The sequence below is a fragment of the Podarcis bocagei genome (assembly GCF_964188305.1).
Source record: "Podarcis bocagei genome assembly, chromosome: 5".
Classification (NCBI taxonomy): Eukaryota; Metazoa; Chordata; class Lepidosauria; order Squamata; family Lacertidae; genus Podarcis; species Podarcis bocagei.
The window spans coordinates 44,080,697-44,096,254 of record NC_138129.1 but is presented as its reverse complement, the minus strand read 5'-3'; the positions used below and the strand labels follow the sequence as shown (position 1 = coordinate 44,096,254).

Here is a 15,558-nt window from a genome sequence, read left to right as displayed (position 1 = left end):
AGCAGCTGATGCATAGGATTTTGGCCATGGGACACTGGTCTTGCTTTGTGATCTTTTGCGAGATGCAATTTATTCCCATTCTCTAGATAGCAGTGATGACATGGGGGTTGTGAAGGGAGAATACAGTCACTAAAAGTGTTGCAATGATCTGGTGCAGTGGCTTTCAATCTTTTTGACAAACCACATTCATTCTTCATCTCCCCTGTGGGATACGGGGGAGTCCACACTTACATGGGGGTTCCATTCTGGGCCACCACACACGCTACTGGCCTCATCAATAGCACACAAGTGGGCTTTTAACCTAGTGCTTGCCAAACTAAAGAATTTTTCCATATTGCTGCATTTTAAATTTAAATGTAGGCCCTGGCTGTAAGGAATTCTGGAAGCAGAAGGAATTAAGTAGCAGGCAACATTAGGTCAAAACGGGCATCAGTTGACCATAATTGCTGGCAGTCATAGGAGAATGCCATCAGTGTTGACACATGCTTTGATTTTACAGTTTTACATCTTTCTTTTTATCCAAATTGTTTTATTTATTGCAAGATTTTTGTTTTTGTGCCGCATGCAAATAATGACAGTAAAGAAGTGCTTTCTTATGGGGGGGATGCATTTATTTATGGCCATACATGTTCCTTTTTGTTATGTACTTTTTGCAGGTGAGTGAAGCTGAATCATCTGATGACTTTGAAGATTCACAGTCCTTAAATGATGACACAGACATAGATCCTCCCTCCAAGGTAAATGTACTTGAGGCTTAATAGCCCTAATTTGGCTACAAAGTTGAGTATCAAAAGTTAGAAGCATTTTTTATTCAGGTAGTTGAAGTTCCTTATTGCATCCATAACAACAAAATACAGTGCACCTTTTTGTCCCTTTATTGTGTTTAAAAGGGCAGATGTGTCAAATCAATTTGTAGGTTTTATTGGACCATCTGAACTGGTGGTAATTCAGCTTGTCATCATCCAAAGATTGAGCTAAGGAAACTGAACACAATAGTTTCCATGGTTCAACAGTTGCAGTCTGCTTAGTTGCAGGCTTTCAGCCTTCTTACCATTTCCCCATTCTTCCAATAGCTGGTTATGGGTATGTTTATGACCAGTATAAAAAACTACTTTATTTCCTGTATGGAAAACTACTTTAACCTCATAGCTTACAGCTCAGGTGTTCAGAGGCCAGTTTTTAGCAAGTGGCTGAGGAAAACTGGTATGTGACACAAACTGATATGTGACCAATTCATATCTTCTGAGAAGTGAGAGATTTAGAACATCTATAGAGTTTTTAGAGGCCCTTATAGCATAGTAAATATCTAAACTGATAACTGAAGGTCAAAGTAGACCATCATTCATGGGCCTATGCTTTTAGTATGGTTTGGAAAGGGGTGTCTTGCTTAAGCAGTAAAAATAGTGTGCTGGTGAAGGCAGCCTTGCCTCCCCAGAGAATGTTGTTCCAGGTATTCTTTCCCTTCCTTGCTGTGATTCAGGTAGTGAGTCTGAAATAGTGAAAAGTTGGCTAGAACAATGGAGGAGGTTTCAGCCCTTTTCACCTATACTCCTTGACAGTTAAAGCAAAACACCCCATCCCCATGTTATATATGAATGATGCAGACATGAAAAGAAGTGTGTGTCTGCATCCCATCTTATCTCATTTGGTCATGATCTTTCCACATTTGGAGAAGGGACAAAAAAGATAAACTTTTGCTGCCTGGAATATATTCATCGGGATATTTTTACAGAACCGGTTGAATATAGTCTCACTACATGACTACACTGTTCTGTGTCATTGTGGGAGCATTTTGATACTCAGTGGATCAGCACAGAGGTTTCATGGTTTCTAGTCTTCCAAATGAATCAAGTCAATAGGGAGGGAAGAGATATGATCTCTATTATTGTGGCAGTGTTCTGGTTAGTTTCTGAAATTGCCCTTTTAATCCCAGCACAAAGACACTTTCTCAGTACTTGTCAGTGGACAACAGAATTTATTTCATTATTCTCTGCTGATTTTTTTCTTTTTCTGGTTTTGCATTGCAATGGAAGTAGTAGTCATCCTGTTCCTCATAGCATGCAGAACCAAGTTTTGCTGCTGCTTGAGTATAGTTTAGAGTCTGTGCCAGTTTGACAAATTGGACTGTCCCTGGCACCAGACAACTGAACTATAGCTCTAAACTCAAAAAGCCATTGCCCTTGGTATATGAGGTAATCAAGTAAGCCACCATCAATTGTGTAGGTTCAATAGATTTTATATATTTATAGAGTCTGAGAAATATCCTTCTAACTGACTCAAGGAGCTATCTACTTTTGAATTTAGAATAAGACATTGAAAATTCAATATAGAGAACAGGGTAGAGACTTTGTTCTTCCAAAGGTATTATGGGAGGGGCACAATAAAGATGAGGTTCAGCAAAAAGGACATCTCATTTAGAGGGTTCAACTACAATGATCCCCAACTGTTTTGGAAAATCTTAAGAAATAGTTACACAAAAAAATACCAATTTCACCAAAACAAAACTTGTGTTGCTCAAACACAGAGAGAGCTAAACATAGACAGCCCCTCCCAAAAGAAACATCTTTGAAAAAAGGTTAGAATTGGAAGAGTTTTTTGGGTGGGAACTAAGGGTGGGTATCTGAGGGTGCTGAGTGCCTATGGACACTCTTGAGTAGGTAGTAACCATTCTCTTAATCCATGACTTAAGAACAGAATTGATGGAGCTGGTTACTGCTTCTACTGTAAGAAAGCCTTTATGTGAATGCACAAACCTGTGATTGGTTTGATTGTCTTTCTTTCATCAGGACTATTGGCAGTGCACAAAATGCAAGAAGTTTAACTCTCCCATTAAACGGTACTGTTTCCGCTGCTGGGCCTTGCGGAAAGACTGGTTCTCTGACTGCCCCATGTTAGCACATTCTCTCTCCTCATCCAACATTGCAACAATGCAAAGCAAAGAGGACACAGAAGGGATAGATGTCCCAGACTGCCGAAGGACAGTATCTGCTCCACTTATGCAGTCCAAAGACCCGTGCAGATCAGAAATCAAACCCAACCTACGTCCTGGAAGCTCTGTGGATTCTCTGGATCTTGCAGGCAAAGAGCCTTTGTTGCAGTTTGGAAAGCACAAAGAGAAATGGTCCCTTGAGAGTAGCAAAGAATTGCTGAAACCTTGCATTATGTGTCAGAAGAGGCCACGGAACGGGAATATTGTCCATGGAAGGACAGCTCACCTGGTGGCCTGTTTCACTTGTGCAAAAATGTTGAAAAAAGGCCAATCACCTTGCCCAGTGTGTAAGAGACAGATTCAGATGGTGATCAGGACCTTTATAGCATAGCAGCGTCGCTTGTCAGGTGCTGCGGAGCAAGGAACATCATTCAGTGGATTATAACTAAAGGATAAAGATTTATATTTAGAAGTATATTTATATATATTTTTTTACCAGAGAGGGGAATGTGAACTCCAGAAAGAAATATGTCAAACCCTGCTAGCAGCAAAATGTGGAAAACCCGTGAGCCAAATTTCTTGACTATACAACCTGGAAATTAGCATGCAGTCATCAGACTGACTGGCTAAGGGTTCTCTGTTATAACTATGTCAGCTGCCTGTGTAAAAGCCGTAAGATGAGCAATTCTTTGTGCAGAATGGTGCTAGTTCTGAAGTGCAGAAATCTTATTGCGTGGCTATGTATTGAGCTGTGTTTTTCTCTTACTGTGCAATTTAACCCATGAGCAGAGATACCTGCTCTTTGCATAACTTTTGTTGTGGTATTGGAAATATTCACAAAGGTTAGTGTGAATGCTTGTTAGAAAATATAGCTGTGCAATTCTAAACCCTCAGAATTAGGGAATAAAGCACCTTCAATTTGAGTTTATGAGCATGGGGCTATTCTTAATGATGGCCTCTCTTTTGTGAAATGTTAATGCGGTGGTGCTCCATGTCCCTCTCTGGGTGTAGGCTCTTCACAATATGATAATGTAGCTAACGCTTAAATCAGCCTTCACGAACCCAGTGCCTTCCAGATCTTGGGTTGATGACTGTTGCAATTGAAAACATCTGGAAGGCACCAGCTTGAAGGCTGGCTTACACCCTCTTTCATTTTTCTAAGTTATTTGTAGCTTTGAGAATAGTCCACAATTTATGTAGTATCTGAAAGAATTGATTTTTCGACAGTCAGTTTTTCAAGAGTGACCAGCTAGAGCCTTTGAGAAGCTGAAAAAGATTTAATAAGGGCAAATATAGTTGCCCATCATAAAATATAATTTAAAAAAGTTTTTATTTAGCCATGATGGACATTCTTTTTGAACCCGTACATTACTAGATGAAAAGATAAATGCCCTGTCTATGTTCAATGTAGATATCCAATGTCCAAAGTATATCCAATGTAGCATAACCCTACCAGTCATTTTGCCAAAGATCTTGCCATTGCAGATATCTGGAGTAATGGTGAACCAGAGAGAGATAATCGGGTTCTTTGAAGGGTCTTCTGCCTCCCCCTTTATATCTGCCTGTTCCCCAGCAGTTGCTTCTGAACTTCTGTAGCATGGCATTGCTCTTGCTTCTTCCTCATTATTGCTCCTTAACTCTTTCCTTGTCCCACTTTCGTTGTAAGGGTATGGGATACCTTTTCAGGAAGATTCAGGGCTGGGCAGAAACAGACCTTATAACAATAGGACCTCTGGGAACTCTATATATTTGTGGACTTAAACTCCTATCATCCCTGGTCCTTGACCATTCTGGCTGGGACTGATAGGTGTTGGCATCCAACATAATCTGTTAAGATGCAGATTCCCCATCTCTGTAGTTTAAATGCAAATAGCTCTGTGAACCCTGAAGATAGGCCTACTCAAATAGTCCTGAATATGAAACTAATATTCTTCAACTCTTTTGGCACCCTTCTAAGGGTTCGTGTTGGTGAGTCTTCTAATGAGGCATCTTGCACTTTAAAGCCTATAAGATACATCTTGTCATCTATTTACTCCATTCTTTTGGGATCGCTACAGGATTGTTCCCAGACACACGTTTTCTTTGGCATATTGAAACTGGCATATATAGTGAATGCCCTATTGCTTTAGAATTCCAAATGCAGCTTTATGGTACTGGTTGGGTGATGCACCTGACATTGAGACCTCCCTCAGGCATGTTGTCTGCTAGAATCCCTTCCTGGTCTCTTCTAAGCCCCCTTTGACCAAGATATCCCCTGAGGGCATACAGTTTAACTGGCCCTGTAACCGCTGTAACTTTTTTCTTCATCTGTGGCCATTAACAATTTGTTTTGGCAGCATAGGTTGACCACCTTAGCTTATTGGGGTGTGGGTGGCTTTTTGTGTGAGTTTAGCAAACATTTTTATGGATGATTCTTAATTTTTCTGCTATTTCAGTGTTTACGTGCCAGCAAGCTGCTTATGGTTGATATTTCCCAAATGGGGAAGCTTGAAAGAAGAAGAAAGCAAAAACCTATTGTCCTTAAAACGCCCCTGGCAGTGGGGGTCTGAAGTACCACTGCTGAGTTTTTGTCTATTACAGTGATGCTGTTTATAAATATTGTGGGTGGTGGTGGTGATGATGAAGAAGGGAGGGGCTTGTTTCTCCTTTAGTGGAGGAAGGAGTGTGGGTTGTCACCACCCACTGGCAGGAAGTCAGACTTTTGAGAGGGCACGCCTGGTGGATAGGGCAGCCCCCTGACTGGTTCATCTTCCTGCCAGCTGCACTGCAGGTTGCTCTTGCCGGCAGCTTCAGGCACGGCTAAAGAGAAAAGGCAGGAATGCCATTTTGGAAGGGATTTTCCTTGGCTCTTCTTTTGTTTGTTTTTCCTGCCTCCTCTTTCTGCTCTTGCTCTGCTATTTCTGCTCTCTCCTGGCTCCCCAGATTCACCCATAGTGTCAAGAAGGGTTGAAACATAGCTGATGGGGAGGAGGAGATCTGTTCTCTGCCAACTCATCACATGAGTCATTGGGAAGCCGGGCCACCCGTGCAGGGGTACCAGGGATTTCCCTGATCACAGCACTATGAAAACCTGCTTTTCTCCGTGATAATCAAAATCACTGTTAACATTGTATGCATATATACACATGTGAAACCTTTTAAAACCAAAACAGTTTAGAATTGCTTGTTTCAAGAAACTTCTAATTACCAAGATCTGAAGGATGTCCTCCTCAATTTGGGGCTGCCACTGAAAATAATAGCCTCAGAGTTCTCAACCTTCTCCTTGTGTCATGATGTTGCTTTGGAAATTTCCACATCCTCGCTCATGGTTGAGATAATGCAAAATTTATATACATTAAGGTAAAACATTTATTAATGTGGGATGAAGGATTGCGATAACTCAAGTGTGTTTGGTAGCAGCAAAATGTTGAGCATAACATCTTGACCTGTTTTGAAGCCTGGGCTGGTCCGTCTCCCACCTTCTCTCCCTCTCATCCCCTCCTCTCCTGGCTGAGGAGAGATGTGGTGCAGAATGGAAGTGGTCTTTTTTGCGGGGTGGGTGGGTGTTTCTCTAGGCTTAATCGGGCCTCTGCTTTGTACTTTCTGTCATTGTTTCAAATTAAAAATTGCTAGTGTGTGAAATGCAATTCTACCCTATTCTTTGATCAGACATGTGTCATGTGATGCTTTGTTCAAATGTTAATATTTATCTCTGATGCAAAGTTGACTTACAGAGCAGCAACGAGGTTAAATTTCAAGATAAAACGATTAGCATGCTGCAGCACCTTTTCTTCCAGCCAGATCTGCAAATGCCCACTGCAGAATGCACCTAAAATATCTATCTCAGCAAACACTGTTACCCCTGAAATACTGTTATCTGTACTGGAAGGCCTTTGACTTTTTAGCTTCTGGAATTCCGTTGCTCCAAATGCATCTCATCTTTAAACAATGCTGAACTTCATTATTGCACTGACTGAAATTACAGTTTGAAATTAAATAAATGGGCCTTCTACTATCCTAGCTAATACTGGTCTCCTGTGATTTTGAAATGGCTATGATGACCTGAATTGCATGTTTGTTTGTAGGTACAAGAGAACTTTTATGGATTTTTCTCTGGGGTAACATGCTGTAGACTGTTGTAAACAAAATCTGCCCTTATTCCTTTATGGGGTACACAAGAGCCCTTATAGAGTCCTTTGTAGGTTCTCCATCGGTAGGAGAAAATAACAGAGGCCAACCAGAGAATGTTGAGAAGCAAAGCAGCTAGTAAGCCTGATCTTTATTAAAACTGTTGCAACAGGCTGCTTCCCTCACACGCAGGAGAGAGGAGGAGGAGGAGGACCTCGAACAATGGCACGCAAGGCCTTGTATATCCATTTTGAAATTCCCTGCCCTGGAGCTCAAGACCACCCCTCCATACACCATACATACAGAAAAGGTGGTCTACAACAGAAATTTGAATGTTGTTGTTTTTCCTGTCTGCCAGGTTATCTGATAATGCCTTATCTGATTGCCTTTTCTGGTAGTCTGGCCATTCCTTTGAGATGGTAATTACTTAATTCCTGAGACAATGGGAAGGTTTTTTTCATTTCCTCTTTCCTTGTAGAGAAACATTTGGTCAGTTTGGGAGAGTTAAAATGGTTTCAGGACTGTCTTCCTGTGATGCTTCAGACATGTGGTTTATATATTTGTGTACATGTTTGCTTGGTACATTTATGAACATTTATTATATATATATATAAGACCTTAAAATTCTTATTGCAAGACATTTATAAGAACTGATGTGGTATAGCCATTAGAGTGTTAGAGTAAGATCAGAAGGACCGATCCAAATCACCATTAATCCATGGTCAAGAGTGGTTGTGATGCTAAAGGAAGGAGAGGACCATGAGGTGTTTTTTTTGGGGGGGGGGAGGTTAAAATGGAATAAGCATCCTGTCAAGCCCTTTTCAGCTGCTAAGAGAATGAGCATTTGTGGGAATGCAGTTTAACAATGGGGACAAGATAAGCATAGTTTAATCCCAAACTGCCAAATGGAGAGTGGTCAGAAGCATAGTGTGTAAACCTCTCTTTTATCCTTATCTTAATAATTGGTGTGTTTTTTGAGATAGCGGTAAGAGCCAAAGAAAGGTGTTAGTCTGCGTACACTACTGCTTGACTACTGGTAGCACAGACGTAGGCTATAGATAACAAATTAGTTAATTTTTCAATGTGACACATAATTAATTTTTTTAAATAGTTGGTTTTTTTAAAATCACACACAGCATTCCTGTTCTGGTTTGTGTTCTTGGCTGACTGTACAAATATGAATTACCAGTAAATGCAAACTTAAGATGCACCCAGTGTTTGCATTAGTGTTGTTTGAGGACTTTTGAAAACATTTGTTTTTCCAAGTGGTAGGAAGCTTGGAGCAGAGATAACTAGGTGGGTGGGGAACCTGTAGTTGAAGTTGGCCAAAAATGCTCCTTAGGTAGTCGAAGCATTTTATTTGTATGTATGTATTTGTATTTCAGAAAAGGAAATGTGCTAATCTTTACTTTTGCTATATTTTTATTTGAATATAATTCAATGAAAAGTGAAAGTCCTTGTTGCCTGCTAGCTGGCCGATAGACATAATGAGAACATGTAGTGCTCTTAATGCACTATATTGATATGCTTTTAGTATCCAATTAAATTGTCAGTGCTGTTCCGTTGACTTTCTTACACAAATAATATCTCATAGTGACTTGCTAACTTGGGTGTTTTCTCTTGGCTTCACAGAAGAACCGTGAGAATTAAAACACAAATGTTGACCAACTTTAAGGAGCAGGCAGATACAATTACCATATTTTTTGCACCATAACACTCACTTTTTTCCTCCTAGAAAGTAAGGGGAAATGTCTGTGCGTGTTATGGAGGAAATGCCTACGGGTGGCAAGCCTACGGATTTTCCTCCTCTAAAAACTACGTGCGTGTTATGGTCGGGTGCGTGTTATAGAGCGAAAAATACGGTAATTAAGGTGGAACATTAGAGGAACTGTGGGTTAGGTTTGAAACTTCCTTACTGGAAGTTTCTCTCCTAGACCTGCAGCTGTTCTGAGGCCCTTCTGAATGAAGATGTGTTAATCTGTGTAACATTTTGACATGCAATACTTGGCAGTCCTTGGTTTCAAAAGTTGGCACTACTACAGGTGCCACATAATACCCATTCCCCATTTGTATGAACTCAGTTGTTTAGTGCAATTTGGAACTCCCTGCCTAGTGAGATCAAGCAGGTACCTTCACTGTACACTTTCCGGGGCCAGATAAAAACACAATTGTTCAGACAAGGTTACCTTGATGCTTAGAGAGTTGAGAGGTAGATCTGTTTTAGTATTTTAATTTTATATATTTTAATGTATGATTGTAATTTTTTCTGGATTTTACTGTTTTATGTTTTAGTAAAACACTTTGAGGGTTTTTTTTTACAATCAAGTGGGGTACCGTATTTTTCGCCCCATAAGACGCACTTTTTCCCCTCCAAAAATGAAGGGGAAATCGGGGTGCGTCTTATGGGGCGAATGCCTGCAAGCCTCGCGCGCCCGGCAGGAGGTCCCATCGGGTGCGCGAGGCTTGGGGCGGCAGCCTGTCGCCCGAAGCACGGGGAGCCCTCTGGAGGGCTCCCCCTGCTTCCGGCGAGTGTCTGCAAGCCTTGCGCACCCGGCAGGAGGTCCCACCGGGTGCGGGAGGCTTGGGGCGGCAGCGGACTGCTTGCCGGGATGCAGAAGCTTGGCGCGCGCTGAGCTCAGCACGCCCCAAGCTTCTAGGGGCGCGCAAGCAGTCCGCTGCCGCCCCAAGCCTCGCGCACCCAGCGGGACCTCCTGCCGGGTGCGGGAGGCTTGGGGCGGCAGCGGACTGCTTGCCGGCATGCAGAAGCTTGGCGCGCGCTGAGCTCAGCACGCCCCAAGCTTCTAGGGGCGCGCAAGCAGTCCGCTGCCGCCCCAAGCCTTGCGCACCCGGCGGGACCTCCTGCCGGGTGCGGGAGGCTTGGGGCGGCAGCGGACTGCTTGCCGGGATGCAGAAGCTTGGCGCGCGCTGAGCTCAGCACGCCCCAAGCTTCTAGGGGCGCGCAAGCAGTCCGCTGCTGCCCCAAGCCTTGCGCACCCGGCGGGACCTCCTGCCGGGTGCGGGAGGCTTGGGGCGGCAGCGGACTGCTTGCCGGGATGCAGAAGCTTGGCGCGCGCTGAGCTCAGCACGCCCCAAGATTCTAGGGGCGCGCAAGCAGTCCGCTGCCGCCCCAAGCCTTGCGCACCCGGCGGGACCTCCTGCCGGGTGCGGGAGGCTTGGGGCGGCAGCGGACTGCTTGCCGGGATGCAGAAGCTTGGCGCGCGCTGAGCTCAGCACGCCCCAAGCTTCTAGGGGCGCGCAAGCAGTCCGCTGCCGCCCCAAGCCTTGCGCACCCAGTGGGACCTCCTGCCGGGTGCGGGAGGCTTGGGGCGGCAGCGGACTGCTTGCCGGCACGCAGAAGCTTGGCGCGCGCTGAGCTCAGCACGCCCCAAGCTTCTAGGGGCGCGCAAGCAGTCCGCTGCCGCCCCAAGCCTTGCGCACCCAGCGGGACCTCCTGCCGGGTGCGGGAGGCTTGGGGCGGCAGCGGACTGCTTGCCGGCACGCAGAAGCTTGGCGCGCGCTGAGCTCCGCACGCCCCAAGCTCCTGGTGTAGCGCAGCGCACCTGGGGGGGAAATAAAAATTTTTTCCTTTATTTCCCCCCCTAAAATCTAGGTGCGTCTTATGGGCCGGTGCGTCTTATGGGGCGAAAAATATGGTATAAATTTTATGAAATAAATAATAACATCTGTATGCAAAGTTACTAAGCCTGGAGCATTGTTTTTTGCTTCCCCGCCTCCATCACAAACATCTTCAGATGGTAAGAGAGGAGATAAAAATTACCCACAACTTCTGCTCTACAGAAATGTCTGAAGTTTTGTTCAGCTGCAGCTAGATGGCATCAGTTACTTATAAGAAGGAACCTCCTTTTGTAGCATTTAGACAGTTCTCAACTTAGCTAGGGAACTTTAGTGCATGAATGAATGAGAATGTGGTCTGCTACATCAAATTCAGCAAAGTTAACCAAAGTGATGTCTTGTCTTAAAAATGGTACAGCCATATAAATTTTTATGAAATTAGGGATTATATACTGGCTTGGATAGCATCACCATTGACACCAGGTTCAGTACAAATTGGCAAGATAATTACTTTAGTTCCATTGGGTTTTTGTACAGTGGTACCTCGGGTTAAGTACTTAATTTGTTCTGGAGGTCTGTTCTTAACCTGAAACTGTTCTTAACCTGAAGCACCACGTTAGCTAATGGGGCCTCCTGCTGCTGCCGCGCCGCCGGAGCATGATTTCTGTTCTCATCCTGAAGCAAAGTTCTTAACCTGAAGCACTATTTCTGGGTTAGCGGAGTCTGTAACCTGAAGCGTATGTAACCTGAAGTGTATGTAACCCGAGGTACCACTGTACAACCTTTAAGCTCTTCGTATCATAATGGGTTAAACATAGTTAGGCCTGAAAAATCTAATTCCATTGAAAGTTTCTGCCTTACAAGATACATATTTTAAATTTATGCATAAATTTATGCATAAATTTGCCACACAGGAGTCAAATATGCTATGAGAGAAGTATTCATTTGATAAAGAACAGAAGCTGTTATTCAGCGGCCTGGAATTGTGGCAGCAATATTCCTTCTCCTTGTCAGGTAGAGACTGGAAGCGCATTGCGTGTGCCTGGATTCACTAATGGTTGAGGGAACACACAAGTTTAATCCTATGTATTATTTACTTATAATACTTTTAAGTTTTATACTACTTATAAAACATACTTACTTATGTGCTACTTTTGGGGGCATAGCCCACTCAAGGCTGCTCTTAACAACAAAATAGCCTTAAAAACATAGCATCAACAGTTCCTTAAAACAGGCCAGCTAAAAAAACAACAAAAAACTGGTGCAGCTCACTTGCAATAGCTGTCAGAGCTATATTCTCTATATTGCTCCATCTTGAAAATACTAGTCTTTAAAACTCAGTTGAAAACTCTTGTGTGGAGGTCATGCACGCCTTGGAGGGTGGGGGTGGTTTCACAGTCTGGAGGGTATTGCACAAAAGGCCCTGTTCCTCATGCCTGCCAGCTGAATGGACCTTATGGCAGGCATAACAGCTGGATGAGCCAGGCCTCTGGAGCAGATCTGAACATCCAAGTACGTTTGTACGGATGCAGCAGCCTTTCAAATAATTTGATCCCAAATTCTTAAAAGATCAGAACCCACTCTTTGATTTGGGCTACAAAACACACAGGCAACTGGTGTCTGAATAGGTTCCATGTGCTGAAATCACCTTTCCCCCTACCAGTAGCATTTTGCTCCATTGGAAGTTTCAAAACCATTTTCAAAGGTAGGGCTCATTACTCAATGTGGCTAGTGAATAATCCAATTTCTAGGCAGGGTTGTGGTTAGTATAGCAGCTTGAGCCACTACTTGTGCTTCCACAGATGGTGCAGAGTCCAGGACTAGCTCCCATCCTCCATCTAGGGCTCGCCATCTCTTTCCACCACACCTGCAAATTCACACTGCTATATCATGTCTGGATGAAGTTTCTCTCTATCCCCCTTACCTCCACAATAATCTGGAGGAGAGTTCCACAACCTCCCTGGATTTACAGAGATGGCAATGAGGGAACTGGGTTTTGACTACAAGAGGAAATATTTTCCATAAATGTGAGGAAACAAGATTTCTAAAACTTCAGGCCAGTTCCAAAATGGATAACCACCCATTTTGCATTTCTCTGGAACCTGTTAGCCAGTTAAACTTTGGTTAAATTTAGCTAAGGCGGAGATGAAAGACCTGTGGCCCTCCAGATGTTATCCCTGAGATAGATGGACACCTCTTTCCGTCAACTTGTACACCTCCTTCCGTCAACTTCAGCCAAGTTGGTGTCAAATGTATTGCTCTGCCTGCCTTTGGATTGGACCATATCAGTGAGGCCGAGAGGGAGATCTTGTCATCTCGACAGCCCAGGACCTCCATATAGGCTGCCCAGTCTTGCACCTGGTGAGGTTACTTTGGTGCTGCTAATGCAGAGGTTTGATTTCAGACACGCCGCCATAGTATATTGAGACAGACAAATGCCAACAACCACCATGCATACTTTCCCCTGACCATTGGCTGTGGTAAGTGAGGCTGATGGGAGTTGGGAGTCTTGACACCATCTGGAGGACCACAGATTCTCCATCCCTAAGCTAACAACTTTCCTATTTTCCTCACTGCTGGGTTCACTACCTACCTTTCGCTTTCAAACAATTACAGTGCAATCCAATTCATGCTTACTTGCAAAGTAATTTTTACTTGGAAATGCAAATTGCCATTGGATTACACCCCCCTATTGTGGTGACCTAGTACATCTAGTGCTTACTTGCTTTGGGTGAAAACTTTGCAGTTTGCGGTCTTTCCTGATTGCATTCATTTTGAATTGCGCTATTAATACCTGGCTAGCTCACTCTCCCCTACAAAACTCCAGGTGTCTGGGTCAGGCCTGTGAGAAAGAGTGAGGATATATTTATGTGAATTTGCACCTTTGCCTGAAGAGCTTTTTACCTGCTTCTGGTTGAAAAGCAGACACCTGACCCTGGATTGCCTTGTAGACATAGTGTATCTTTCTGTCTTTCTTTAAAACATAGAAGAGTTTATTAGAGTGTGATGAAATTGTTCACCTTGGCATTGGACTACTTGACGGGATATCTTGTCAAGGAAATGCTTTCCAATTCTTTCAGTGCATTTGCTTGGTATTCAGTAAAGAAGAACATGTGGCAATGGATTCTCTGCAGAGATCTGTCCGAGGAGCTTCATGTCCATTGTCGCTTAAGGTGTTGCTGAAGTACCCTAGAAACGCAGGAAGGTCCTGTTGTATCAAGCTCTGCAATTATAGGAAAGCAGCCCTGGCTTTGGAAGACTTATTGATAAAAGGTACATACTCTAAAGACTGAGGTGGTAAGGAAAATGGTATGAGAAGTAGGAGCTAAGATGCATTGGTGAGCTATACCTGCTCTCTGGAACTTCCTGCTTCTTAAACCTTTGCCCTAATAAAGTTACTACCAAGGGTGAATTTTTTTTTTATTTTTTTTTAATGAAGCGTGTACTTTGGCTGAATTCTCAGCACCCACCAAAAACTTTCATTCAGTCAAGCTTACCAAGACATATAATTTTATTTTATTATGTGTACTTTAAAAACTGCTGATTTTACTTTGATAAAGTTAGGTCATCTGGTTTCTAACATGTAATTTTCATCTGTATTTTAATTGAATGTTTTATATTTTATGTAAACTACTTAATGATTAAGTGGTATTTAAATCCTGTTAAGTAAATATGCAATGTTTCAGTTCAACTGGATAGGGTGGAGAAATTACTGCAAAAAAACCCCCCATGCTTGTCGGTCCTGTTTTAAGGCAGAGCAACTACCCTCTCTCACAGAGGTAGCCAATCTGGTGCTCCCCATATGTTGAAATATGTAACGCCAGATTATTGGAGGTTATAGGTGCCGGAGTCCCACAGCATTTTGGTAGCTCAGTTGTGCCAAGTGCCCCTTCTGCCTTTGAACCCTCTGTTGAAGATTCTCCCTGCAAGTCCCAAGAGATGAGAAATACAGGGACTCTCTATAACTTGGGCTGCCTCCTTCTCAGCATTTCCAATCTGAACAAACTGCAAATGAGGCAGCAGGAACTTGTTTGGTGATAGAAATCTTTGAGGGATGAGCCTGCCTGAGTAATGTGTGTTCTTGAAGTTTTTCCATGTTCCATTTTATTTCCTGCTTTCTAGCTGTCAACTACACTGATGGCTTTGTGATTAATGTTGATGCCGTATCTCCTGTGTTTGTTTCCATGGCTTCTGATGTCACCAGAATCCCCCCTTTTTGAACTGAAGCAGCTTGCCGCATTTGTAGATGAATATTGTATGTGGGCTAGCTAGCTGGCTCTGGAATTTCCTCTAAAATCTACAGTACAAGAGGCCTGCTGTTCTGCCAAATGAAGGCCTGTGAAGAGATCCCAGATCCCTGCAAGTAATAAACAGCAGTTGACAAAAGCTGGACATACTTCAGGTTCTATTCCTAAGGAACTGACTGCTTGTTGTGTTAGCAAAAGGCCTAGAGGGACAGCCATCACACAGGAATAGTGAACTATTGCAGTGACATGCTAATAAGAAGCTGGCAGGCTATCTAGAGCAATCTTTCCCATTGCAAACCTGCTCTTTACTAATCTGTCATCGGCAAGAGGTCTTAATCAGAGACAAGTGCACAGGCATGGATCTTGCTATCTGTACACAAAATGCGGCATGGAGCTTCTATCTAGGTGTGTGCTTCCTTTCCTGCTGGACCACAATTAGGTGGGAAAGGCCCACGCAAGTCCCACCTCTGCCCTTCCCACAGGGTGCGGTGTAAGAGCTCACCCACTGCGACCTGGAGTCCAACAACATCTGGAGGGCCCCAACTCCCATCAGATACAGCCAGTATGGCTAATGGGTTGTGAGGGCCACAGGTTCCCTATTCCTGCTGTAATAGCATGGGGTTTCCCTCTGGTGGTGCCTGATCTCTTGTAGATTCATACCAACTGGGATGCGGAGGAACTGCTCAGAGGGTAAAGTGGAGT

At 43.6% G+C, this 15,558-nt stretch overlaps 1 protein-coding gene across 2 annotated transcripts in view; it reads left to right on the top strand.

The window, feature by feature from the left end:
- MDM4 (MDM4 regulator of p53) overlaps positions 1–6,933 on the top strand; it is a 31,154-nt gene extending 24,221 nt beyond the window's left edge. For both annotated transcript variants that reach the window (XM_081194586.1, XM_081194585.1), the window contains exons 10-11: positions 657–737; positions 2,787–6,933. In XM_081194586.1, the coding sequence (XP_081050712.1) occupies positions 657–737; positions 2,787–3,320 (615 nt within the window). In that variant the 3' untranslated portion in view covers positions 3,321–6,933. The remainder of the gene's footprint in view (positions 1–656; positions 738–2,786) is intronic.
- The last annotated feature ends 8,625 nt before the right edge of the window (positions 6,934–15,558 follow it).